Here is an 11,600-nt window from a genome sequence, read left to right as displayed (position 1 = left end):
TATGTTGTTTTTAAGAGTTTTGCATGTTTTAAAGTGTTAAAGAAATGAGTTTGTGAAAGAAAAGCACCAAGGCAGAAAAGCCAAGGTTCGGCCGCCGAAGGTGACTTTCGGTCGCCGAACGTGCATGGCATTCGGGTTCTCATTCGGCCGCCGTAGTTGGTCTGGCCAGCCAACTATAAAAGGCCCTAGTTCGGTCAAATGGATAAGATTTTCTTTCCATTTGCACTAGCTGAGGTGAGACTTGATCTTCCTTGAGTGATTTATGTGTTTTCTCAAATCTTTCATGGTTTTCATGGATTTTCATGTGGTTTTGAAGTTTTTGAGACATAGAGCAAGGTTGGAAGCTTGGAGAGTTTGAGAGAGGATTTCTCCATATCTCCACGTAGGGATCGTTCAATCTCTTGTTTGGAAGAGGTAAGTGAAGATCCTGAACTTCCTTTCTTGATTTTGAAGGTTTTATGGGAGTTGTATGGGTAGTTATGCATGTGTAGGTTAAGGGAGTTTTTTTGAGGATTTTGGTGTATCAGCATGGTTAAGTGTTGTTTGATATGTTTGTTGGAGGTGTTAGGATAGGTTTAGACCTCTTTATGCATGTTATATGGTATATGCTAGTTGGGAGTAATTGCTATGCATGTTGGATAGGTTTTGGGTGAAGTTTGCATGAAACAGAGCAGGTTTCTGCCCAACGGGCAAAATTAGGTTCGGCCGCTGAAGGAAGGTTCAGTCGCCGAACCCCTTGTGGAGGCAGTTTCGGCTGCCAAAGCTTACCCTCGAACATTTGGACTTTCATCTCTGGAGGCAAGGTTTGGCTGTCGAAAGTGCCGCCGAAGGTTGAGTTTCGTCTCTGGACGAGACTTTCGGCTGCCGAAGGTGCCGCCGAACATGCATGAGTTTCGTCTCTGGAGGGGAGTTTCAGCCGCCGAACCTGCCGCCGAAAGTGCCCTGTCTAGCTTTCTTTTGCATGTTTTATGTGCTCGTTCTAGGATGCTTTAGAGGGTTTTTGGGGAGTTTCTTAGAGATGTTCTTGAGTTCGTTTGATCCCTCATTTCAGTCCACCTGTGTAGGAACGGACTAGAGGAACCAAGGAGTTCAGCAGTGAGTACTGCTTCAGAACCTGCAGAGTTAGTACAGAGTCAGCCAGAGGTGAGTGGAACAGAACTAAATCTTTTACTATAAGAACTCAAACATTTTGAGCATGTTTCATGCATCATTTATGCCATGTTTATAGTATTGCATTAGTGAGCACGAAGATGTTGCATTAATCAGTGCATGTACAGATCGGGTGTAGCTTGGATTCATTAGCCCCCTAAATGAAGACCTGAGGAGCCCTGAAAGGGTCGGGCACCCGGTACCATAGGGTGCTGAATGAAGACCTGAGGAGCTCCTTCGCGGGCCGGACAATGTGGGGGAATTTTGAATTAGTCCGTCTGAGATTATGTGATTTACTTGTGTTGTGATGCATTCCATGAGATCATGTTTTATCACATGTTTTATATGTACTACTCACTGGGCTAGTATAGCTCACCCTCTCCCTTAACCCCAGTCTTGCAGGTTCAGAATCCAGAGAGGTCAGCAGCGTACAGTTAAAGAGAAGAGTTATGTAATAGCTAGTGTGGACATGTACAGAGATTGAGTATGCACAGGTTAAGCCTTGGAACAGAGAAAAGTTTTAATGTTTCCGGAAAATGTATGATCATGTATGGGATTTCACAGGTACACAGAGTGCACAGCAGGCTTGCTACGGGTCCCGGCGGCCTTAAGCCGATCTGGATCCTAGCGCCGGTAGCAGTTCGGTTTTCGGGCTGTTACATAAACTCTGCTATGTCTCTTTTCATACCTGGCCACTAATAGTTTTTCTTCAAATCTTGATACATCTTGGTACTACCAGGATGCATTGTATAAGGACTACTATGAGCCTCTTCAAGTATACTCTTCCTTAACTTAATTATGTCTGGTAGACATATTCTGTTTTGGTAATATAAGCAATTATCGGCTTTAATTTGAAACCCATTGTCCTTCCCTTCTTGTATTTGTCTTACCTTCACTGCAATATTTTTATCTTTCTTCTGAGCTTCCTAGACTTGTTGAAGCAAACTGGCCCTAACTTTCAATTCTGCAATAATAGCTCCATCTCTAGCTAATGTAATACCCTGCTAGACTCCGGTATCGGAATTCCTACCGTCCGGTAGAATCTCGGATGTCGAAAGCCTCTAGTAGGGTAGAAACATGTTTTCATAAAATGTTTTAAGGTATTTCATGATTTTAAGTAAAAAGGAAATGAGTTTTTGCATGAAAACAACCTTGGAGGAAAACTCAGGTTTGGCCGCCGAACATGCATGCATTTCGGGTGTGCCTTAGGCCCCCGAAGGCATAAGTGAGGGAAGTCCAGGTTCGGCCGCCGAACCTCAAGTTCGACCGCCGAACATGGCATGCATGCGGAGGCACGTTCGGCCCCCGAACGTGGCCTGGCCAGCCACTATAAAAGGGTCCCTTAGCCGAAAACGGGCGAGCTTTTCTCCCCATTGTCGGCCAAGGTGAGCTCTCCGCCGTCCCTCACCAATCTTTGAGTTCTTCCTTCAGATCTTTCAAGATTTTCATGAGTTTTTGCTTTGTTTTGAAGATTTTCAAGTTTTGAGCAAGTTTTGGAGCTTTGAGGTTCAAGGAAACTCAACCCCTCCCATCTCCGAGTTTAGGTCGTCTCTCTCTCGATCTCCACGAGGTAAGAGCCGATCTTAAGCTCATTGCATGTTTTAAGTAAGTTTTAAGTAGATCTATGGGGTAGAATGCATGTTTAGCTTATGGTTAGGTTTATGGGTTTTATATGTGTTATGAGCAATGTGAGTTGTTTGATGTGTTGTAGTTGGGGTTTTTGATGGTTTGAAGCCCCTAGGAGCTTGTATGCTTATGTATGTGTGTTGTAGAATAGGTTTATGCATGATTGGAAAGTTTTGGAGGCAAATGTGCATAGAAGAGCTGAGTTTCTGCCACTATGGGAGAAACCAGGTTCGGCAGCCGAAGGAACTTTCGGCCGCCGAACATGCTTGTGGAGGCAGCCTTCGGCTGCCGAAGCTTGCCCCCGAAAGAAGACTTTCGTCTCTGTTTGGGAGTTTCGGCCGCCGAAAGTGCCGCCGAACATGCATGAGTTTCGCCTCTGTCTGGGAGTTTCGGCCGCCGAAGGTGCCGCTGAACCTGCCTGACTTTCGGCTCTGGAGGGACTTTCAGCCGCCGAACCTGCCGCCGAAAGTGCCCTGTCCAGCCTTCCCTTGCATGTTTTTCTATGATTGTTTCATGATGTTTTAGGGGGGTTTTTGGGGAGTAGTTTAGAGTTATGTTCATGTTTGTTTGGTCCCTCATTTGAGTCCACCTGTGTAGGTTCGGACCCGAGGAACCGAGGACCCCAGTAGTGAGTCAGCTGCTCCAGTGTCTGGTCAGAGCTATCCAGAGGTGAGTGGATTAACTCATTACGTTTTAAAGCAAATAATGGACATTTTAGCATGATTCACGCATCATGAATACCATGTGATGATTTAGGTTGTTTGCATTAGAATTCACGAATATGTTGCATTGCATATTTTAATGTTGATGTGGATGAATGTTGGATGATCCATAGCCCTCGATCTATGATGTGACGATGTGATATGTACGGTACGGAATGTAAGACCAGTGGGACCCATTCTATGTTCGCTGGCACCATGTAAGAGAAAGACCAGGACCCATTCTACGTTCTGGCACAGTTGGACTGTTATGTTATGCTATGTTATGTAAGAGAAAGACCAGGACCCATTCTACGTTCTGGCACAGTTGGACTATGTAGAGGGCTATTGGTGACAAGTTCATCCTTGATGTGATTAGTTGTGATGTGTTGCATTCCATGTTATCATATGTTTTAAATGTTTTATTATTCTGCTCACTGGGCTCTAGTAGCTCACCCCTCTCCCAAATTCCCCAGGTTTGCAGGTACAGGGTAGACCAGGAGGTCCGCAAGAGTCCTAAAGTCATGTGTATGTAATAGATAGTTTGGACATGATAAATGTATTAATGTTATGTAAAAGTACATTCTTAGTCATGTAATGATATTGAGGATTAGAAATTGTGCTTGACTTTATGTATAAGGTATCCCTTTTAATACATGATCTTAGATGTTTTATGATGATTATGTAAACCAACTCAACTTATGATGTATCGCCCATTGGGGCATTGATGAGATCCCACAGAGGGGTCATGATTATGATTATGATTATGTACAGTGCATGCACAGGTTGAGTTTAGTGTATGAATGAAAGAAAATTTTTAAATTTTTATGTATGTTGTTGATCATATATGGGATTAAACAGGTTTACAGGTTGCATGTCAGGCTTGCTACGGGTCCCGGCGGCCTTAAGCCGACCTGGATCCTAGCGCCGGTAGCGGTCCGATTTTCGGGTCGTTACAGAATGGTATCAGAGCCCTAGGTTTATAGGATCGGACCTAGAGTGTCGGGCTCATAGTTTGTTCTAGAAGGTCAAGCACAATAGGAAGATCATGTCCACTAGGATAGGATGTTGAGTCCTGTCTTGTATGATGATGTGAAATGCCATGATTATATACATGTGCATTGATGCTATGATATGAATAATATATATGTGATGCAGGTTCATGTGTTTCCACATGAACCATATGATGCTAATGTTTGTGTGATGTGTACTGTTTTTCAGAAAACAGGATGAGGGGAACCCGTCGATCTGCGAGATTGACTGGAGTACCACCTGAGGATGAGGGCACGAGCGCCCGTCCTCCTACATTGCCTAAGGCAATGTCATGTAGAGCAAATAGAGAAAGAGTGTCAAGGGACCCTAGAAGGTCTTTTGATGCTAGCAGAAGGGGGACAGATAGAGGAGGAAGTTCTTCAGATGTGAGGGAGGTTACGGAAGAGGACCAGAGGAGGGATGGGAATCTGGATGTTAGCATGGCGAAAGAAGGGACGGGGGAGTCACAAGGAGGCGCTCAGGCCTCGGGGTATGGTTTTCCACCCCATTATCCACCTGTAACGACCCGGAAACCGGTACCCCTCAGTAACGGTCCGAACCATCACTGGCACTAGGATCCAGATCGGCTTAAGGCCGCCGGGACCCGTAGTTAGCCAACTATACTCTCTGTGTACCTGATAAATCCCATACATGATACAAAACGACTCAACAATCCTGTAAAACTCTGTAGGCTTAACAACTGCTACTCAGATATGTCAAACTGAAATGACCCTCAGGGCCTATACCAGGGACTACCACCTGCTGTGGTTCAAGGGATTGAAACCCTTTTCATCTATAACACAATCCACTGGTATCTCATCAAAGCCATACATTAAGCCTACTCACACATTTCTCATCAAGAAACGTAAAACAGGATTCATGTACAAAGGGATAGATCATACATCACACTATAGCAATAACACTAGGGACAGCACTAGTCTATCCAGTATATGACAGTACATATCAATACATTACAATTAATCTTTTAATTACATCATGTCCACTATTCTATTACAAACATACATTCATGCATATCCTTCCTCTTTACTCTTGCTGACTTTAACTTCTCACAGCTAATCTCAGAACCTGCAAAACTGGGGTTAAGGGAGTGGGATGAGCTCTAGAGCCCAGTGAGGAGGAACAGTAAAACAGTTCATTAATTACATGCTTTTATGAAATGTATCACATCACAAACATATCACCTCAAGGATGAATTTGTCACCAATAGCCCATCACTGTATACATATAACAATATGTCCAACTTGCCAGGGGCGATTAGGCCTCACCTGGACTTCTCTTACCTGGCTCTATCACAAGGCCAACTATGCCAGGGGCGATTAGGCCTCACCTGGACTTCTCTATCTGAGTCAGGTCAAACTGTCTATCTCATAGTACCAGGAGCGACCTGGACTATCCAGGGGCGACCTGGTATGGCTATCTCATGCCATAACTCATCTGATCTCATAGTATCTCACTGATATCAGGGGCTATGGATCATCCAACATTCATCCACACAAATACAATCTTATGCAATGCAGCATATTCGTGAATTCTAATGCAACACAACCTACTATATAACATGGCATTTTATGATGCATGGATCATGTTAAGAGCGTGTCATTTCTCAAGATAAAATATGTAGTTTAGTTCCACTCACCTCTGCTCTTCTGGCAGATCCTGTACTGACTCTGATATCTCTAACTCTGATGACCTCCTCGAACTCTCGGGTCCAATCCTACACAAATGGACTCGAATGAGGTGTCACACATACTTTGAATAGCTCTTAAACAAATCCCTATAATCCCCTCTAAACCTCTGAACATAATCACATAACTCATGCAAAAGAAGGCTGGACAGAACACATTCGGCAGCAGGTTCGGCGGCCGAATGTCCTCTCCAGAGCCGAAACTCATGCATGTTCGGCGGCACCTTCGGCGGCCGAATGTGCATGACAGATCCGAAAGTTCATTCTTTCGGAGGCAACCTTAGGCAGCCGAAACTACCTCCACAAGGGGTTCGGCGGCCGAATCTTCACTTCGGCGGCCGAAGCTGGGTTCTCCAGAAGGCAGAACCTTGCTTCCTCTTATGCACAACTTCTCCAACATACTCTAACATGCATAACTCAGCGTCTCAACTCACATATACTCTGGTATATGCACAAAGGGGTCCAAAACTACCTATTAACCCCAACAAAACAACTAACACAACACATAAGCATGCTTTCACCATTAACACATCAAAACTAAACTCTACAACCTAAACATGCAACTCTACCCTTAACCTCTGTAAAAACTGTTAAAACCATAAAACAAGTATCAAGACCTCTCCTACCTCCTGAAACTAGAAGAGAAACAACTTGAACTCAACAAATCCCCTTCACAAGCTTTAAACCACCAAAACCTCTCTTTTCTCTCAAAACCTTTAAAACCTCTTGCAAACGAGCAACCCTCTGCATGAGCTGCTTAAAAGCTTGCAGATGAGTCAAGGGAGACGTGGCCTAACCTCTGGTCATGATCTGGAGGTGAACACCTGGCCAAACCACGGACGGAGGAGCATGCACAACTAACCGACCACCTCAGCTTCGGCTGCCGAAACTGCATGCAAAACCATGCAACTTTCGGGGGCCGAACATAACCTTCGGGGGCCGAACATTGGGCACTTTCGGCGGCCGAACTTAACATTCGGGGGCCGAACATAACAGAAACTCCTTTGGCCAATTCTCCACGAAATTCAACTCGTTTTCTACGCTAAACCGTTAAAACACTTGCAAATATTTTAGAAACCTTTCTCTTACCCGTCCAAAGACCTCTGACATCCTCAAATGCCACCGGACGGTAGGACTTCCGATGTCTGAATCTAGCCGGGTATTACATTCTTCCCCCCTTTAAGAACATTCGTCCTCGAATGTTCACACAACAAACACATATGCAAATAAGTAAGTAAGGAAAGTCTAACACTTTCCTCTGCGAAGAGACACAGATATTACTGGAGTCAAACTCTTGGGTTATCTACAATTCCTGACTCTGCTGACGCTTAACTGCTGAATCTGTGTCTACACTCTACACTGATTGCGTCTCACTGTTTCCAGTACCCAACTGACTTGGTTCTTTCATCTGATTACTGACTTTTCTCTTTCTTTGACTCTTCTCATCTTTAGTCACACTAGTCTGGTTACACTAACCGTTACTTCGCTTTACTCAACCCAGTCAGAGGAGCCATACCGCTAAGGAAAACCTAGATGCCTTGCCTATAACTTCAATGCTCTACTGACTTTAAAACAAAAACGTCTTATGACTAGCCCTGTGCAATCGGTCGGTTCGGTTCCGAATCAAACCGAACCGATATAACCGAAAACCGATTTGCTGAAATTTTCAAAACCGAAAAAACCGATTCTGGAGGTATAACTGAACCGAATCGAACCGATTAAAATCGGTTCGGTTCGGTTCGGTTCGGTTCAAACCGAAATCTTTTTTTTTTTAATTTTTTATTTCTAATTTGGAACCTGGGCAATCGGTCGGTTCGGTTCCGAACCGAACCGATAAAACCGAAAACCGATTTGCTGAAATTTTTTTTAATTTTTTATTTCTAATTTGCAACTACTTTACACTTTGCAATTGCAATTGTGCAAACTCTTATATGATTTTGTGGGAGATATTTGTGTATTTGGCCATGTTGAATGCTATAGTCAAAATTTTCTGAAATCAATACATATCACTAAAGGGTTTGTAAACAAATGGTAAATTATTTTCAAATATGAGTAATGTGCAAGTGCAAGTGGATTTGATTTCTCTTTCTCACAACAAATGCTCAGCAAGTCTACCTTCAAATTATGACTGATGTGCAAACATTATAGCATTTCACTTACAAGGACAGCATCACATAAGTTACATGAATAAAGATGCAAGAAATTTAATTACACAAGCATGTCCAATTACACAGGAGCCCTGCATTTCTTGTACCACATTCAATATCCTGGCTCCTTTTCCTGCATCAAATTACAACATGATAAGTCTATCCTTCCACTTTAGCTCACAGCACCATTTGACGCTTTGCATTCTGGCAGCCTGCTTTTACAGAACATAGATGCAGCATGACCCAAAAATAAATAAATAAACAAGGCCAAGACAGTTTCAATATGCAATGCCATTTTATGCTTATATCTTATATAATAAAGCAGAAAATATGAATGTACCAGGCGTAGTCCTTCACAGAAAGCCGGATATGTTATATAATCACCAGGCTCATCAGCCTTAAAAAATGCAAATGCATCACTTTCATTCAGCGAAGCTTTCAGAAGTTGATACTGAAACTCAGCAAAATTACAGCATTAAAAATTGAAAGCCTAATGTGGTTAACTTACTTGAAAAGAAACATAATGACAAATTTTTATGGACCCCTCTCATAATTCATGCCCCTTGATTAGCAGTTACATGAATAGTTCAAGAGTAAATGTTAAACTGGAAATTTTTTTTCCCCAATTTATAACCTTCAGTCTGAGGCAGGTTCACCTAACAATTCCCTGAGAAGTTTGCTATGCATCCTTCTGTAAAGCACAAGGATGAAGATGTTAACTACTTAACTACCTCCTAAAGTTCAAAACTAACCAATTCTCATAGAAACAGACTGTGAAATCAAAAGGCTAATATAAAATAGAGTACAAGTTTTTAACTGCTTTAACTTGAAATTCAAAAATGACGCAGCTGGAAACTTTAATTCATAAGCCACAGAACTGAAAAATGACCAAGTTCAATATAAATTACATGAGTGGAACATCAAGAATATGATTGAAGAATTATTTAACTCACCTTTATTATTCCAAATACTGCTAGTCTGTTAAGTTTATAATACTATAAGCAAGAGATGTGTGCTCCACTGATTCGTGCAACCCCAATCAGACACAGCAAGTGCCACAGACAAACACCACCACACAACAAATGTCTGTTCGAGTTAAATGATAGAAGAGGAACATTGGTTTTTTTTTTAAGGGAAGCCAACACCCAAAAAACAAATAATTGGATAAAACTTCTATTGACGTAATTCTTTTTCAATTACAATAATTATAGGACGTTCACGCAAATAAATCCCCTAAATCATGTAATCACTGTTTCCTGCAAGTACCAACCCGCTTGATTTTTTTTGTGAAAAAATCAGTATTATCCATACAAACAAATCAAATTGGTAATGGCAAAGATTAAAAGTAAACCCAGTAAACCCATACCCAACCCAAGACAAACAAATTGAGGGGAAAAAAAGAGAGAAAACACAAGCATCTGATTGAGCCACAGTACAAAAAAGAGGTTGATGGTCAAGTACAAAAGAGAGAAAACACAAATCGACGGGAAACTCACCAAATCAGTCCACGGTCGGCGGCGAAACTCACCAAATCGACGGGAAAGAGGTTGATGGTCGACGGTCGGCGGTCGGAGGTCGACGAGAAAAAGATTGACGATCGACGTGAAAGAGAAAGAGAGGCCAGGGGGAGGAATCGGGATTCGAGAGAGAGAATAGGGGTTCGGGGGGAATCGGGTTCGGGAGAGGAGATTGCAGAATGTAGAGAACGGGATGAATGAAGGGTTCAGCGAAATCGATTGATGGGGTTGGGCTGCTGCCTGGCTGGGTTGGGTTAACATGTTTAAACCGGTTTTTCGGTTTTTCGGTTTGATCGGTTATTTAACATGTTTAAACCGAACCGAACCGAAAACCGAAAAATTTTAAATATATAAACCGAACCAAACCGATCATACCGATTAACCGAACCGAAAAACCGAAATTAATCGGTTCGGTTCGGTTTTTCGGTTTAAACCGAAATCTGCACAGGCCTACTTATGACACCTCATATTCATACGGATATGCCCCGAAACTGAACTTATATTACAGCACTTGGCCTCTATGCCGTGTTCACTTAGAAGCTACACCATTTAAGAGATAATGGGCATGCTTCTCTGTTTTTCTGAACTATTCTACACTTTTGCTGAGCACTTTGATCCTTGCCCGCCTTTCTTCTTCTTTCCTATACTAGTTTTTTTTTGTTTTCTTTAACTCTCTTTCTAACTCTCAATAACTAGTTCCCAACTCTCAGATCTATCGTGGAGGATACACAGCTCCTCCTCGTAGGCTCCACAGAGCATCAATCCTGTGTGGGAACACCTGTCCTTGGTAGTGATTTTGTTCAACTGCTCACAGTCGTTACAAAATCTTAAAGTTTCATCCTTCGTTTCTCACACCGACACTGGAACATTCCAGAGTGAGGTACTAAGTCGAATGTAACCTTTCTCTACCAAGCTTTCCTATCATACTCTGATCATGCTCTCTCTCTCTCTCTGTAGGTGCCATCCTGTAGGGTAGAAGGAAAGAAATGGTTCCGCGTCCAGACACCACTTCTATTCCATACTCTGACTCCCTGACAGATGGTAAACCTGACAGCTCATCTGGGAAACCATCTAGAACTTACTATCTACGGGTATTGAGGCTAATTCCCCGATCTGACTACTAAACTCACTCACACGAGCTAGAACCCTCTGATAACCTTTCCTGTGTACCTATGAGCCTGCTGGGCTGACACCAAATCTCTAGGCACCTATACTCTGTCCCTTCCAAGGACTATTTCTGAGCCATCCTAGCCTCTCTCCTACCTTGTCTCTCCAGACACAGGTAGTACAATGAGTAAGTAGCCAATCCGCCCTAGAATGACATCAAATAGTCAACTCTAGAACCATAAGGTCAGCTGGATAACTTCTACTCACTACAACTCTAAACTGATCTGATTAACTGACTCTGCTTCAGATGGATCATACTCGGGTCCATTAACCCAGAGAAAACACTCTAAGCCTAGAAGTCATCAAACCCACTCTAGTAACAGCTCACTAAGCCACAAGGAAGTAAAAACATGCGGGTTCAAAACAAACAGCATACACATCCGACCATCCACAAGTGAACATACTTGATGTCACTGTGTTCAATGTGATAGCTTCCGACTGAGTCAGGGTGAAGATCCGAGCTAAAGCTAACGGAACTTCCCTTGGGAATTTACTAATGGAAAAGCTAACCCTTTCCTCTGCCTCAATTACCACCTAATCCCAGATTAAACTGAAAACT

General features: G+C 42.8%; 1 protein-coding gene across 4 annotated transcripts; it reads right to left on the bottom strand.

Annotated features, from left to right (window-relative positions):
• Window positions 1-8,259: 8,259 nt before the first annotated feature.
• On the bottom strand, window positions 8,260-10,240 carry LOC110614290. 4 transcript variants are annotated; one of them, XR_006352486.1, is made up of 3 exons: window positions 9,854-10,240; window positions 8,698-9,048; window positions 8,260-8,569 (listed from the first exon to the last, which is right to left on the bottom strand). XR_006352486.1 is itself a non-coding variant. In XM_043961620.1 (3 exons), exons 1-3 carry the CDS (start codon window positions 10,133-10,135, stop codon window positions 8,501-8,503), a joined length of 462 nt encoding a protein of 153 aa, XP_043817555.1. In that variant the 5' UTR covers window positions 10,136-10,225; the 3' UTR covers window positions 8,260-8,500. The 4 variants fall into 4 exon arrangements, 2 of the variants coding, with proteins under 2 accessions (XP_043817555.1, XP_043817556.1); XR_006352487.1 differs by having other exon boundaries at window positions 8,260-8,572; window positions 8,698-8,808; window positions 9,854-10,230; XM_043961620.1 differs by having other exon boundaries at window positions 8,698-8,808; window positions 9,854-10,225.
• Between the last annotated feature and the right edge of the window lie 1,360 nt (window positions 10,241-11,600).

This window comes from Manihot esculenta, chromosome 11, assembly GCF_001659605.2.
Source record: "Manihot esculenta cultivar AM560-2 chromosome 11, M.esculenta_v8, whole genome shotgun sequence".
Classification (NCBI taxonomy): domain Eukaryota; kingdom Viridiplantae; phylum Streptophyta; class Magnoliopsida; order Malpighiales; family Euphorbiaceae; genus Manihot; species Manihot esculenta.
The sequence above is the reverse complement of the archived record's forward strand: the minus strand, read 5'-3'. Positions and strand labels throughout refer to the sequence as shown.

Bases quoted from the DNA above. Each gene is read 5' to 3' on its own strand.
- LOC110614290 (XM_043961620.1), bottom strand. From the start codon at position 10,135: ATGTTAACCCAACCCAGCCAGGCAGCAGCCCAACCCCATCAATCGATT. The intron at 8,809-9,853 runs GTGAGTTTCCCG...GCTGAGTTTCAG, and splicing joins GCCGACCGTGGACTGATTTG to TATCAACTTCTGAAAGCTTC. The intron at 8,570-8,697 runs GTACATTCATAT...CTGTAAAAGCAG, and splicing joins TCTGTGAAGGACTACGCCTG to GCTGCCAGAATGCAAAGCGT.